Genomic DNA, 17,009 nt, shown 5'->3' with positions numbered 1-17,009 from the left:
TATTCATGTAAAAACACACATACCATCGTTTTCAGAAATTGAGTTAGCATGCACATACGATTGAGTTTTCCACATAAAGTCCGAAATTGATTGCTATTGGATATTTTAATGAATAACTGTGTTAGAAAACTTAAATTTACAACGTTTCTTCAGAAATGTAATTGTATATTCAAAGTATTCTTAAATATAAGTATTATTGATCATGAACGAAGTTGGCTTCGGTCAAGTATAGCTATTACGTCTTGCAAAAAAGTTCATATTTTTAATTGTTAAGAAAAATGAAGTGTTGAATCAGTAACCTAACTATATTAGTTTGCATAGTAATATCCATATTATTTTAGAAAAGGCAGATGAGCGAACTCAAATTGTACGAAATAGAATTTACGAAAAGTTCAAGGTTCGAGTTGACCAAGTCCTTCAAGGGCATGGTACCACTACAAACGGAAACGTTGCTCGAAAATGCTTCGTGGAACCAGGAAAATTTGCTGAAGTTCTTGAACTAGATGAAACGCTCGTGAAGAACATTTCTCTCGTAATATCATTCTTAAAAAGCAAGCACGCACTAGTTCTGAGCAAAATTAGTACACTGTGTATTGAAAATTATAAAAAGTATTACGAATGTTTCCCCTGGGCGAAAATGAGCCCCACATTACACAAATTGCTTGCTCATAGTTGTGAGATCGCGAAAAAGTTCCCTTTACCTTTAGCATATTTTTCTGAATATTGTAGTGAAAGCTGGCACAAGTATTATCGTAGAAATTAGACTGTAACGCACGAAATATAAGCAGGAAGCTTAGAATTCTGAACGTTTTCAATAGGGCAGTTTACATGACAGACCCTATCATTTCATTAGAGTACATTAAAAAAATTACTTTTGTACATTGAACAAAAATTGTTTGTTAATCAAAAGTTAGATTTAATTGTACTAATTGTTGAATTTAAACTAAACAATTTTATCTTGTTTCAAACCGAGAATACAGTTGCAATTTATTTACCGGCTTCTTAAAAATACTTTTAAACATCATCACATACTTGTATACATCATCACAAAACTTAAATGATATCTTACATTTGATTAAAATTACGTCTTGAATTGTAGAGTAGTAAATTATATGATACTTTCTTGATCACTTTAATTACAAAAGCGATGAATACTTTTCAATAAAATGTTGCCCATTAGTACAGCTTATATGGCTATTATTTTGAATACCTAATGTAAAGTAAAAAATAGACTGTTTTGTCTCTTTACTATGGTATTAAAGCAACATTTTTAAATTTAGTATTACTCTGTTTAATGAATTTTAAAACCCGTAATGGTGAGATAGACTGATTATTATGTTAATGTAATCAAAGTAAACAATATAATTAATTTCTGCAAGGTTATTAGAGAATGAAATTATGTTAGAAATAAAGGAAAATAGTCATGAAAAGTATTTTCATGTGAAATTATTATTTATGATAATTATCAACCGATGTCAATCATGAAATTATAAACATTTACAGGAAGAATTACGATGTTATAAGTGACACGGAAACGGAATCCGATTAAGAGTGAAACAAGCACGTAATATTTTAAAAGCATCCATGACATCATCGCAATTGATCGTTTCTCTATTGTTATATGATTATAATTATCTAAGGCATCAAGTTGATCAATCTACTTTATATTCCTGAGAAATCTACTATTAGGAGAATGAATAAAGAGAACAAGAAAGAATTTTCAAAACATGAAAAAAATTTCCAAATACCACATGAGTATAAAGGTTAATTCTTTTTTTATATCATTGAGTAGTTATTTATTACTCCCAGCCACAACACTTACACTTCTGGAAACTTTCTGAAGAAAATAATTTTTTTTTTAGAATTATGCTTGATTTTGACAAAAAAGTCACTTTTTAGACGCAATTTTGATACCTTATTTAACAAAATAAAGAATATATGTAAAATAAATATGAGGGTATAATACTAGCTCCTTAAAACTTATTTTTTAACAGAAAAAAAAAAAAAAAAAAAAAATTAAATTGAAAAATTTCTGAAATAATCAAAAATTTGTAGGTTAGGATTTCATTTTTTACATTTTCCCTTAATTTTTTATTATTTCTTGTCATCATACCTATAAGATCCAAGAACTCTCATGAAAAAATATTTTTTCTAAGGAAGTTTACATAGTTTTGAACCGAAAAATATCAGTTTATCCCACTGCGCGTCGTGGCTTGCTGTAATCTGTATGCTACGTAACATGTGGAATCTTGGGTTGATTCGTAGATATTAGGGCCGGGTAATGGGGGACGACCGTTTTAACACTCTACAACACACTGCACCAATACTAAGTACAGTCACCTACCAGGATATCACTGGTGACGATCTCCTTGATCCTCTCGGCGATGCTATCTGCGTCAGGGGGTATTGGGGAACCTGGGCGGCCGTGCAAGGACTCGCTGGTGTGTGTGTGGCACTGGGATTTCGACGCTATTTTTTCACTGTAGTCCGGCAGGTGAGAGCCTGCTGATGCTGCGCCGTGCTGCTTCGGTGTAAGCCTTGCAGTAAGCTCAAGTGTCTATTCTTGTCTCGCTGCACAAACGGACCATATGCTATGCGGCTCACTACACACTATCAGCCAACAAAGTACTACAGAGTGGCCACCAATACTATGTTTGCTCCTGGGACACCGACACACCGATAGCTGCCTTCAGGGATTCACTTTCAACATCACACACACACACACACACACACACTCACACTCACACTCACACCTCCAGGATACGGGTAGGAAGCACGGAAGGGGAGTCAGATCGAGCTCTATAGTTTTTTTTAACGCTGTGGCCTTAGGGCCTCACACTGGAATTTTTTACATTACAGCAAGCCACATGCAGGAGATAGAGTTACCTACGAGACTCTCGCCATTTATTGTCGGTGACAAAGCTCTGTGACGTGTTTAAATGTATTTCCAATTCGCCATGTTACAATGCCTACAATTATAATCAGCATAATCTAACAAATATGTTCATCTCCCTTCTGCTCACATAACTTAAAGAAAAAATCATAAGTCTTGATGCAAAAACTTGTATGTTGTGTGCCAGCCAATTAAACAATTCATTGAAGGACATTGAGATGTCATCACTGCTACATGTTTGAAAAATTTTTTTTTTTACCAAATCTAACTTTTAGCAGTGTATGAATTAAATCAGCTAAATTCATTTTTTTTGTCATTATATTTGAAAACTACTGAATTCCAACACCTTTTTAAATTTATACTTCTATAGGCACACGTTACAACATTATCCCACCTCACATTTCTAATTTTTCTCATTTTTTCTTTTAACCCATTTCTTAAAAAATAAAAAAATAAAAAAAAAATAAAAACCGTTTTCAAAGAGATTTGAACCCCCGATCTCTTGTACACAGGGTGAGCTCCTTACTCACTCTGCTACGAGCTGGCCCGACAACAGAAAACCGATTACTTCACTTCACTTTATCTTACAGTTCGCAACATATTTCTACTGTAAATTTTTATTCACTTTTGGTTAAATTACACATTAGATGATTAAATAATTTATTTAATAAAATAAATTTTTTTGTACCCGTTTTTTCAAAAATTTAGAATTTAATATATATCGACGCCCCGGGCGAAGACTATTCCCTAATTGGCCCTGGACGAAAACTATGCCCTTTCGACGTCCTGGGCGAAGACTATGCCCTTTTTTCTAGTCCGGACGAACACTATGCCCTTTTTTTGGTCCCGGACGAAGACTATACCCTTTTTTTCGAGCCCCGGCGAAGACTATGCACTTTTCTCAAACCCGGACGAAAACTTTGCCCTTTTTTTGGTCCCGGACGAAAACTATGCCCTTTTTTTGGTCCCGGACGAAGACTATACCCTTTTTTTCGAGCCCGGGCGAAGACTATGCACTTTTCTCAAACCCGGACGAAAACTATGCCCTTTTTTTGGCCCTGGACGAAAACTATGCCCTTTTTTTTGGCCCGGACGAAAACTATACCCTTTTTTTCGAGTTCATAAAAAACACCCCAATGTTAATTACTAACCCCTTTTGTGTTTTACTTTTCCTAAACAAAAAAAATCCTCCAGATTTGCTGATTTATGCTTTTGGTGTGTGGGTAACAGTTACTAGTACGCTGGAAGAAGCTCACGAACACGAAGCTTTTGAAAACGATTAAATATTTTAAGATTTCGCGATACTTGTGTCAAAACGTTTGTTATAAGTTTTATTTTCACATCGAGATTCACATGCACGTGAATCTACAGACGTCTTTGTAAAAAAATAACACGTAATCATTATTCTTAGCAGGTCTAACGGCTTCAGTATTTAGAGTTTTGGTAAGTGTTTGAAAAAAGGAGTTTTTGAGCTTTTTTTAAACGATTCCGTGAATTGTACATAACAATAACTGTAATTAATTTAAACTTGCTAATTTATTCTTGTGTTAAAAAATACTTTGTAATCTAAATATTCATGTCTTGCAAACATTCATTAATAAAAAAAAGTTTACTTTTTTCTCAATTTTCTTACGAATATTATATTTTATTATATCACGCATTGTACAAATTTTATTAATTTTTTAACTTCAAGTTACAATAATTATATTAGTTACTTATTATAATCAACAAAAATGTAGAAAAGAAATTAAATTTGAAAATAAAACATAAAAGAGTCTTTCACATTCATTAATTGCAAATTACCATGCTTATAAAACGATTCCTGAGTTTGTATTATTATTTACAATTATTTATGTAAATGTAAACAACAACCACTATATAAGTATATTTGACTATATATCTAATTACAAAAACAAATGTACGGTGAGCTTAAATGAATTGTACTTCATCCCGGCTCCAGAAAAAGTCAATATCTTCGTCCAGACTCAGAAAAAATATAATAGTCTTAACACGGACTAGAAAAAACGGGTATAGTTTTTATCCGGACTCGAAAAAAGGGCATAGTTTTCGTCCGAGCGCGAAAAAAGGGCATAGTCTTCGTCCGAACTCCGGAAAAGGACATAGTCTTCGTCCGGGACTCCAAAAGGGCATAGTTTTCGTCCGAGCGCGAGAAAAGGGCATAGTCTTCGTCCGAACTCCGGAAAAGAGCATAGTCTTCGTCCGGGATCCTAAAACCGCATAGTTTTCGTCTGGAACAGACAAAAGGGCATAGTTTTCGTCCAGACTCCAGAAAAGGGAATAGTCTTCGCCCGGGGCGTCGATATTAGCAAATCAGCTTTCATGTGTATTAATAAAAATTTATTTACTTATCATAAATTTGTTTCTTTTAAAATAAATAAATAATTGTTCATACAATTTTTCACATTTTTTCATAACGTTTTTATTTAAAAAAAAATTTCGGTACTATATAATGTTACGTACGATATGCTGGGCATATCATACTGATTCACCCTAGTAACGACAAGCCTACGCTAGTAAAGGACACCAATAGGGGGAACGAGCTTATATAAGGCCCTGCGAGAGACGAATTGGGGCACTCGAGCGTCTTTTAGGCAAGAGACCGAACGATAAGTAGAAAACACCGCGCGAAACACACACTCGCCTCTGCCTTCAAGAAGCTAATAAATAATTGACCAACGAGTTGAGTTCTTTTCGTGATGCACCTCCTTATCAGCTTTTTAATCCTACGTAACAGTTTTGGTGTTAAGTGTGGGGTACGGTAAGAGTCGGAATTTTTTTTCTCGCTTACTTTACTCGTTTCAAAAAATTTTCGCCAAGAAGCACACATAGTGCAGTGCCACGAAAATCGAGCTTAAGTGCCGGAACGGACCGAAACAGGACAGAAGTAAACGGGTAGCTGTTCATACGAGCGATTCTCGACATCAACGATCGGGAATTCTACAAACAGAAGGTCAAAGCAACTTCGGGAAAGACCAGCAAGAAGGTAGCAGTTTATTGCAGTCACATCCGTATTCCTGACGCTCAACGCCAAAAAGGGGAGTAGTAACCAGGGGAGGATGATATTCAGCACAATCATTCTGGCAATGGGGGTACTGTTGACTTGGTAAGTGAGTTGTTTAAATTTTTATATAGTTTTTATTTTCCCTGACCCCGGGACAAAATATATAAAACTTTGCATAACAAGCATAAAACAACGGGATCTTATAAGTGGGCTCGCACAGATATAGGAAATATTCGAAAATAATTATATAATAATAATAACTCGCACCTATATAGATAACTATTTTCAATACCATAATTTTTATTAACAAAAACAGACTACAGATATTCCCAAAAGAATATTTCGTCCTATTTATCACTAAACAAAGAGAGAGCACAAAATTAAAAGAAACCGAGTAAAAGACACACGCCGCTCCTTTGCTTTCTTGGCTCGCCTCTTAGTTTTCGTTTCGCGCTATTATTATTAAGCCGCTCTATACGTAATTAAACGTCACCCCGTAATTAGGAAAATACATAAGCTTTGTAATAATCAAAAAGAAAATACGTTTCGCGACACGTACATACGAAAAGGAGAGAAAAAGTAGGACAAAAAAAATGATTCATCTTGGCGGCATTACCCAGGAGTCAGAAAGCGAGAACGAAGGCCTAGATAGCACGATAATCGACACGTGCAGGCAAGACCCTAGTAATAAAAAGCAAAAGAAAAATATGGTGGAACAGATGTTAGAATTAGAACTCGAACCAGAAGGTTGCGAGAAACTAGACGCCCTCGATGAAAGAACGAAGGCAATAGTAATGGGCCTGTTTTCAAAAATTAGTGCAAAGCTAAAGAAGACAGAGGAAGTGGGCGTGCCATTCACAGCGACCGCAGGGCCCATCCGAAATTTGTCACCGACAATTAGGGACTTCGACTACATACAACGCGACGTAGGAGTAAGCATAGGACCTGCGAACGAAGAAGTGAGTCTTATCTCCGGCGAAGTGGTTATTGGGGGCAATAGCTATGGGATAGAATAAAGGATACGAGCGAAGAACTCGAAAAAATGATGAAAGCCGCGTGTATGGCAACGGAACCACCACCAACTAATTATCATACAGATCGGATCGATTTTAACGCGAATAAGGATAGACGACGGGGTGACATGATACCGACCATGACCCCATACATAGAAAAGGAACAAGAGACACGCAATTACGACCACCTATGCAGACCTCAGTATGCGCAACACAACATTCTGTCCATGCTCAGCAATTTGACAATCAACATCCCGTTTTTCGATGGTGACCCGATCAACCTACCGCTGTTCGAAAGAATGGTGCGTATGGTTGCACGTACAATAGGCCCGGAAAACGAACTATTTTTTTTGGACACCCTTGCAAATAGGCTAAAAGGGAAAGCAGCGGAACATTTTGCCCTGAGACTGACGCAGTTTACTACAGTCGAAGAGTTCATCAAAGAGCTCTTAAACAGATACTGCAGTATTAATAATGCAGACTCGCTCATAGCAAAATTGAAAATAATACCCAGCAAGATAGTGAAGCAATAGATGACTACGGGGGACGAGTGCAACAATTATACAATAGATTAACAATGTTGTACGATTCAAACCCATACTTTCCCCCAATTCAAAAACAGGCGATGAAGGCAAACCTAGAATCTGAGTCGGTAAAACAGTTTATTTACGGATTACTTCCCACTTTTAGTTAGAGGATGGCAAGGTTTAACCCGGAAACTGTAGGGGAAGCAATAATACAGGCGTTGAAAATTGAAAGTGACCTTAGTTTACGGCATGCAATACCGGTAAGCGCACTGCCCACATGCAATAGGATAACAACAGAGTGGGGACCACTCGTAAACCTAGCAAGAAAAGAAGAAAAAACAGCAGAAAACACTAAGAGAGTACAAGGAACAGCAGCAGTAAAAGAAAAACTCTGTATATACTGCGACGGCCAAACCGAGCATTCAGTTGAGGAATGCCAAAAGCTACTAGCGGTGATAAGTGATAGAAAAGCTTCGAAAGAAAACGGAAGGGAACTGAGGGGAAATTGTAATTATTATCAAAAACCGGGACACTATGCGAGAGATTGCCACTCGCGCAAGCAAGACAGAGAGGAAGAGGAGAGACAGCGTAATGAGAGGCGTAACCAACCCGTAAACAATACTCCTACTGACAGTAATGCCTTAAACTACAGGGGTAGGAATGATATCTATAATAACAACAATTATAATAATTACGACAGGGGTTATGACAATGGCCCAACGGAGCCATACAATGGCAACAACAATCACAATTACAGGTATAATGATTACAACTCTAGAGGTTATAATTATTATGACAACCGTGGCAACGGTGAAGCGTACGACAATTATAGCAGGGGCACATTCAACCGCTATGGTAACGGCTACAGAAATCAGGATAGCAGGGATGGCTATAATAGGGATCTAGTTAGGCACGGGCCGCCACAAGAGAGGGGCCTACAGCAGCGAGAAAGCGGCGCATACACTCCGGATAACAGGAGAGACCCTCCTGTAGCTTTAAACTCACAAGATGTTCGACGTGGTCCCCAAACGTCGAGCATCAACTAGAAAAAGAGATAGAGAAAAGTGTGTCCGGTGAGGAAGAATTTGTGAGAGAGAGGCCGCAAAAGGCGGAGAAAGAGATAGTAGAGAAGAAGACGCACAACAACAGTCCGAGTACTTACACAGTGCAAGAAATAATAGAAATTAATACGGCAGAGCAAGATGACACTTCGATACAACGGAGCGGTAAACGCGAAAGAAAAGGCAGAAGAGCCCGCAAGAAGAGTAATCGGACGAACATGTAGATAATGATGAACCCAAGCTTTCAGAGTGCGACGAAAAAATAGAGCGGCTTCCCAAGATAACTATAAAACTCTCGAGAACAAGGCATATGCCACCATCGGTCCAGTTACAGGGACCACAGTTAAAGAATGAAAAGGCGACTTTTTATGCGGATACAGGCACATAGATTTCGATTGTAAAAGTTAATTTTTTAAGCACAGACATGCTAATAGACAGTAAGTATCAAGTAGCTATTATCGGCGTGACTCACGGAGCACGCAAAACGTTGGGCACAGTACAGGCTAAGTTGCACGGATTAGAGTGCACATTACATGTAGTCCCCCATGACTTCCCAATTGACGCGGAAGGAATCATAGGGTGGGATATTTTTAAGCGATACCGGGGCCAGATAAGCGCTGCCGAGAATACGATTAAATTGGATAGCGTAGAGATACCACTGGTAAGGCCGGAGTGTTTTAAAATACCTGCAAGATCGAGGCAAATAATTCATGCGCGAATAAGAAAAAGTAAAAACAATTCAGAAAATGGCTGGATACCCCTCCAAGAAACTGAGGAAGGAATATTTTTCGGGAACTTTATAGCCAGGAATGTCAATGGTAAAATAGTCGCAGAGTGCATTAATACAAGTAACGAAATAAAATACGTGCCTGTTCCGGAAGTAGAGCTGCTAAAATATGAGGAAATTTACCGGAAGTGTGCAGAAGACGTCGAAGGGGACGACGTCGAAAGCTTGGAGGAAGCAATGATAAGATTATTTAATAAAGAAAAAAGAGAGTACAAGAAAAAAATTGAAATTTTTACAAAAGACGAAGAAGAGTTGGAGAAACAAGAACGGGTAGATAAGACAATGCAACTCGTAGATACAGCCGGTTGCAACCACGAAGAAAAAGAGCATGTAAGGAATCTAACTGAGTCAAATAAACAAGGAGAGCTGAACATACATGGTTTATTAGAGGAAAGGTCCGATAAACTACGGGCTCTAGCAATGATTGGCATGAAAATGCAAGATATAGAGGGGAGGCCAGGAATAAGGATTGACTTGTGGGAGCCTAACGAAAAGCGCATAAGGCCTTCACCTGAACCACCACCCCCGCCGGATCCTTAAAGCAACGATAAGCTATTGACTGAAGAGAATACAACGACGATAGTTATAACAATATTAATAATATTAATAATAATGATAGTAATATTAATAATAATGACAGAAGAAATACAGGATATAAGAAAAATAAAGCTAGTATACCGACATAGTATATTGTATAGGAAGACAGGATAAACAGAAACATACGTGTATAATACATATATATATAGTGACAATCGTTAGTTTTCATGAATTCGCGGCCCTTGGACGAGCGGCGAGTGAGCAACAAATCATACGAAAAGAAAATATGAAATAAGTGATTACTGCGCAACCAACAGATATTCTGACAATTAACCCACTTCCTTGTGGAGATAGACTATTGTAAAAATACGTACAAAAATTCAAATTTCTAAAATTTTCGCGGCCCCCGGACGCAGCGCGAAAATATGACAAAAAGAGTGGGATTAATTAGGTTTACAATAAAACTTTTTTTCGCGGCCCCGGACGCACCGCAAACCAGATATTCATATACGTTAGACTTAGATTTGAAAAAAAAAAACAACTACAATGGAAAGGTACGCATGAACAAAGCATTAATAATATTAATCAATTGTAATTTGATGTAACGTGAATGAAAAAGAGCAAAGCGAATAAGGGGCGCGTGTGGCACTCTCTAGTGAGTAGACGTACTCAATAGGAGTAGAATTAACTCACAGGCCAAATGTAAAAATAATGGATGATTAACACAAATAAAAAGGAAAAAACAGACGTATAAGCTGACACATACTTATTAATTAAAATAATTTTATTTTTGATTACCCGATTGACTTCATTATTGTAAAAAAAAAAAAAAAATATGAAAAAAATAAAAATTTAAGCAATCATTGTTAGGTAGAGAGAAGCATGGAGGAATGACAAAAAATAAATAAAACAATTTCAGGAAAAATAAAATTATTTTTTGAAAAGGCCCACGAGCCTATGTCGAGTATGAGAGATTAAACCTCCTCTCCTTACTTCCTTCTATCGTTCTCCATTAGAAACAATCCCACTCCTACCATCATGATACACTGATAACCACAACACCTGAAACGCCACACATAATCGTAACGGGATATAGAATTGACTGCCATGTCTAAATTAACGAATAGACCGTTCGTCAAACCGTCTACCTCGAAGTTAGCATAATTTTGCAAAAACTACATAAACCAGTACTTAATCGTTCATGTAAGGGAGACTAAAAATAATGCACCCAGATCACCGCTCGACGATCGAGAGGAATAATCGACCACACCCAGTGTGCGGCAGTGTTTCTGAGAACTTGGCCATCGAAGGACTACGTTACTAGGCCACCCTCATTCAAGCAGGGTCGTCGATATTGGAGAGAAGGCATACGAATCTACAACTCGCATGCTTAACTGGAAAAAAATAAAAGACGCTTGCAATCACATAAGCTGTCACTTACATAACGACATGGCGCAGCAGTGTACACGAGCTGCAACTGCTTTTGCAAGAAAGAAAAAAATTAAATTACATCCATAAGGACCACACACGGAGATTCTACTGGCGCAAAAAAAAAAAAAATCACGCTGTGACGCAAGTAGAGTTAAAGCTCAGCTTTGAGAACTTAGTCGCCACGCAAACATCTTAAAAAGTACACTTTCCCAAGACATTAGATAGGAAAAACGAAAGCTTTGTTGTTGTAAAAAAAAATATCGAAAAAGCAGCGAACTAAGTCAGCAAATACGTCTACGGCGTCGAGTGTAGTAGTTGACAGAAATATATACCCTTATAAATCCTTCCCTAAATCTGACCACATAAGAAAAGAGATTGGAGGAGTATGAGGGAAACATTATATAAAAAAATGTATGGATGAAAAGTATTAGAAATATGTACGATACGGGTCAAAACTTCACTGCCAGAAAATGATTTTTTTTTTTTTGTTCATACCTCCAAGCTTGTCTCGACCAAAAAAAAATACTAGTGAAATGTAAGGCAACCAATCGTCAAACTGTTTGACTCTACAGTGTTCTTAAATATGTTATATGACCCCCCAGGCAAAATAGAGCGCATAATATTATATCTGACTATTCACAAACTCAATAAGCGACTTATATGCGCACGTAGAGCCGATGCGAAATAAAAGATAATGTAATGAAACATATTTACGATGGAGAATTTTTTTAACTAAGAGAAAAATATCCACATTGACAAAGACACTAAAATAAATTACAATAATTATACAAAAAAAGTAAAGAAAAAAAATTAAAAGATATACGTTTATTATTATACTGGTAGTTGTAGCTATAAAAATAATAGTAATATTATAAAAGTAATAACCACAAATAACATATTAATGTAAAAAAGAGAATGAGCGCCGGGAGTCGCTCGACTATATCGGAGGGCGCAGTCCGTAGGATGAGACTAAGAAAGAATTTTCTTTTCTCTAAAATATGTAATAACAAGAAAGATATATTAAGTTTAATTATGTGTGGAAAAAAAAAAAGAATTGTCGTTGATCATAATCTACAGTAATTGTAATAATAATAATCATGATAGTCATATAAAAAATTTTTTTTACAAAATGACAAGTAGTTTGGAAAATAGGTAAAGATAAAAAGAAAAGAAAAATCTCCAATGATAAATACTTAAGTGAACATGAACATGTAAAGTATAAATATATTGATTAAGTACGAAAAACATCATTAAATTTAAACTAGTAGTAATCAGATGACTAATTCACTAAGTTTTTTTAAACAAAAATGTAACAGAAGGCAGAGCGCATACATAAACAGAATTGTCATATACAATTATACTCGAGTACAGAATGGGAAGGATGATTGAATGTGAAAATGTACAGAGAACGGCGGTTGTCTAAAAGAATGAAAGGATGAGTGAACCACCGTATGTGAGAAAAACAACACAAACAACATAACACACGCATCACACACACAATCATAGGTACAACGGCCACCAGACACAATTCAGCGTCGTCGAGGACGAACGACGTCGCGGCCTCGGACGTGTTACGTACGATATGCTGGGCATATCATACTGATTCACCCTAGTAACGACAAGCCTACGCTAGTAAAGGACACCAATAGGGGGAACGAGCTTATATAAGGCCCTGCGAGAGACGAATTGGGGCACTCGAGCGTCTTTTAGGCAAGAGACCGAACGATAAGTAGAAAACACCTCGCGAAACACACACTCGCCTCTGCCTTCAAGAAGCTAATAAATAATTGACCAACGAGTTGAGTTCTTTTCGTGATGCACCTCCTTATCAGCTTTTTAATCCTACGTAACAATAAATACATTAATTGATTTTTATTGCGTTTTCTTTTTTCACAAAATGTAGAGAGGTGGAAGGAGCGCAAATATATGCAGCAACTCTGGAAATTATTTCTCTTATATGGATCAGATTATGTACACGCTTTTACACATACTTAACCCCTTTTTTCCTGCGTTATTAAAAAAAAAAAAAAAACAAAAAACAAAAAAAAAAAAAAAAAAAAAACAAAAAAAAAATGGATCTATTTAAAAATGAAACAGGTTTATCTAAAAGTAATTTTTCATGCACACAAACTTTGGAGGGCTTATACAGATCTTATAAATGTAATTTTAAGTTATTTTTCCATAAGGCTTCGTGTTAAATTGCAAATTTTCAAAATGAAACATGTGAAAGAGGGTACAGTTGAACAATCTGCTATTTTTTTCGGGTATTTCTTATGGTACTTTTAGTATACTTTTAATGCTTGAATAATATCTGCCAAAAAAACCTATGTGTGATGAACTTCCCGAAGAGACACTGTTTATATTATATTGTGCTATAAAATATATTGTTTATAATGTTTCAGTTATTAAATATTATAATATTTATCGGAACCACATCCAACTATCGGAGGTAAACTTATTCCAAAGATGATTTCACCACCTTCGTATACAATATCGTTTCATGGAATGTATATTTATATTTATAATTATATTATCTGCCATATAATTTTATAAGAGTACAAATTCTTACTTGGGTACCCAAGCATCCACTGGCTATTGGTTTTTTTTGTGTCCTGTAAAGATTAAGACATGATTTTCAGTGAGTACGAAATGTTTTAATTGTGTCCATAATTTTTAATTTTACAAGCGTGTTGTGATGGAGAGTGTTATAAGTACGACTTGAATGTTTACATAAAATGTCATTCGCATTTTGAGCAGCTTGAGCTTCTAGGCCAAGTTTGTCTTTTTTGTTTTGTGTTAGCATAAATTATTATTAAAGTTGTTAATAAGTTTTGAACTAAACAATAAAAATAAATTATATCATTGAATGTAATAGAATTAAAAGTATTTATTTGAGTGGAAAGGGAACGTTAGCATGAAATTTGCAAGAGCGTTTTTCTTTCTAAGTAATTTTGTTAACGCACACAATATCTATCACTTTACATCCATCGATATGAACTTCTATAATGAATGATTGATTAAAAAATATCACTGATTGGTACCGCTACTACGATGTCCCTAATGCTTAATGTTAGAATATAAGTAAATTTGAAATTACGTGCATGACGCTAGGATGCTAAGGCATTGAGCATGCGTAGAAGCTCTCGAGTTCTGTGATTGATACATGTTTGATGACGGTACGTATATTCAGTGTATAGATAACCATTGCTGAGGAGAGATGCCTCATGTAATACTTGGAGTATTAATATTAATAAATTCAAGTATTTTATAGAAGATGTTATTAGAACGAAGTTCTTTATGTCGCGTTACTCGGGGGGCTGGAATTTTAAAACCGACAGATTTTTTTTTTTTTGAAACGAAAGTGGTTTCACCCGAAGTCTCTTCCTCTCAAGTTTCTCCCCTTACCCCGTTCCCCTCACCAACTGTTCTCCTGTTCTCTATACACTTCCCCTCTCCCCACTATGTATGAATATCTGCCAACCATGCCGTGTTACTCTTCTGCACACCTTTACCCACTTTACCACCCTTATCCAGCATTCTCCCTCACACTCCCAAGCAATTAATTTTTAAACAAATTTTAATTTTACTTTCCCACAATAATGTTTATTTGACTTTAAATTTTTTTCTTTTACAATTCTAAAAAAAAAAAAAAAAAAAAAAAAAAAAAAAAAAAAAAAAAAAAAAAAAATTTCCAATAAAGAGATTTGAACCCTAGACCTCCTGCATGTAAGTCCAGTACCTTACCCACTCTGCTACGAGCGCTGCTGGCAATAGAAACTCGGTTTCTTGTACTTATGATGTGGTTCGTAACTATAACATTCCATTTTTAAATGTATTCACTGATAATACATTCTTGTTTTCTAAATAATACATCTAAATTTGTTTTCTAAATAACACATCTAAAAAAAAAAAAATAAATAAATAAACATGTAGAATAGAGTTAAAGAACGTATCAACTACAGTACTCACGAAGTTCAACCATCGTGAGTAGTAAACTATTTTTTTATTTTTTTTATTCGTTTTTCAAGTTTTTGTTTTAGTAAACAACATGAATGCAGTACTAACATTAACAGAGCTTCGTTCTTCCTGTGGGTCTGGTGACCCCCTTGTTACCAGAGAAATTGTGTCCATACCCATCTCATGTTTGAAGAACTTCGTTCTTACCGTGGGTCCTCTGACCCATTAATCACCCCTGGTTTGTTGTTATGTATTTATTTTCCTATGCTTATTTATTTTTTACATGGTAGCAGTTCGTGGTTTGAGTTGCCTGTTTCGTTCTTGTTTTTTAATTTTTCACGCGTCTCTTCGGAGGCACGCACAGTGGGGCCAAATCCCAAAAAGCTGGCCAAAAGTCGAAAAAAAAATTTTCTAGTTGGGCTTTTTTTTCTGTGAGGTTGGCTCAAGTGATACCAACAGAGGCTGAAACCATGTATAGTTGCATCCTTTTCCCCTAATCTCGTTCGAAATCTCAGTTAGAACGTGATCTTTGTCCCCGTAGTGTGCTACAGTAACGTGTTTAGAAATTACATGCTTGTCTTACAAACCACGTGTAACCATTAAGAAAAAAAAATGGAGATGAAATAAAGTGGAATCAACTTGTAAGGGTAAGTCGATTAGTATAAAAATTCTAGATTACTGATTGTTGATATTTAAAAATTGTTATATAAGCAATTCTACCTCTATTTTATTACATCGTGAAAACAAAAAAAAAGTATTTAAGAGACACGTTACCTTTTCCCATCGATTCCTGCAATCTAACAAATAAGAAGTTGTAGATAAATGTATCAGCTATCAAATGACTCCTAATTTATCTGCTATAAGCTGCTACTTGATGATTTATGTATTTTTTTGTTTTAATAGTTTTTTTTTGTGTATTTGAGCGGAAACTTCGTATGATTTTGGTTGCTAATGATTTTGGATTAAAGTACGAAATAGGTAGAAAAAAAAGAACTAGATGGAGAAAAATAATCAGAAAGACAATAGTTAACAGTGTAAATATAGAAAATAGGATTGTGTGAGAGTAAGAGAGCAGGGGAGAAAGAGATACAGGTGCGTTTACAAATGCGTGCGAAGGAAGTGTAAAGTTTGAAATTTTTCAATGCTAAGTCGTTGTTATGAATGAGATTTCTCAAAAATGTTGTATTTTCTTGTTCTCTTATTTATTTATTTTTTCAGTCACTACACGTTTATCGACGTTTTCACCTTAGAAGCCATTTATTTCCAATCACGTGGAATCATTAACAAGAGACAGATATAAATAAAAGAGAATGAATTCTACCTCTACAAGTAAGCACATTTCTGAAAAAATTTACTAAATTCTTGTTCACATTAATTAATAACTTTGAAAGTGTGCAAATTTATATTTTTTATTATTATATTTTTTTTTAAAGTTTTTTATTATTTAAACTATTTAGTTTATCACTTCAAGTATTAAAATTTTAATCATTCCCAAAATTTATTTTAGTAATATTAATACCTAGTAATATAAATATAAAAATAAAACTTTTTTTAGATTCCACTGCTCAGCCGGAGGATAGTTTCACAAGACTGCAGTATTTCTAGTTTTTAAAAACCTTTTTAAGAGCTGACATTGCAGAAATATTGTTGAAAACTGAGGAATTCATATCAAGTATAAAAAATTTACAATATTCCTTATCCACTGATGACAGACAAAGTTTATCAAAACTAGTTTATAAAATAAGGGAAAAGTGGGAGGAGAGTAGCAGGGTTGAAGAAAG

General features: G+C 35.5%; 1 protein-coding gene across 6 annotated transcripts in view; it reads left to right on the top strand.

The window, feature by feature from the left end:
* rngo (DNA damage inducible 1 homolog rngo) overlaps window positions 1–17,009 on the top strand; it is a 237,730-nt gene that overhangs the window by 68,950 nt on the left and 151,771 nt on the right. The window contains exon 3 of one of the 6 annotated variants that reach the window (XM_089593751.1): window positions 14,634–14,647. The exons of the other annotated variants lie outside the window; for them this stretch is intronic. Within the exon in view, the coding sequence (XP_089449877.1) occupies window positions 14,634–14,647 (14 nt within the window). The remainder of the gene's footprint in view (window positions 1–14,633; window positions 14,648–17,009) is intronic. 6 annotated transcript variants of the gene reach the window in all.

This window comes from Copidosoma floridanum, unplaced genomic scaffold, assembly GCF_036245765.1.
Source record: "Copidosoma floridanum isolate Cflo_tuat_1 unplaced genomic scaffold, Cflo_Japanese_pri ptg000020l, whole genome shotgun sequence".
Taxonomy (NCBI): Eukaryota; Metazoa; Arthropoda; class Insecta; order Hymenoptera; family Encyrtidae; genus Copidosoma; species Copidosoma floridanum.
This window is presented reverse-complemented; position numbering and strand designations above follow the sequence as displayed.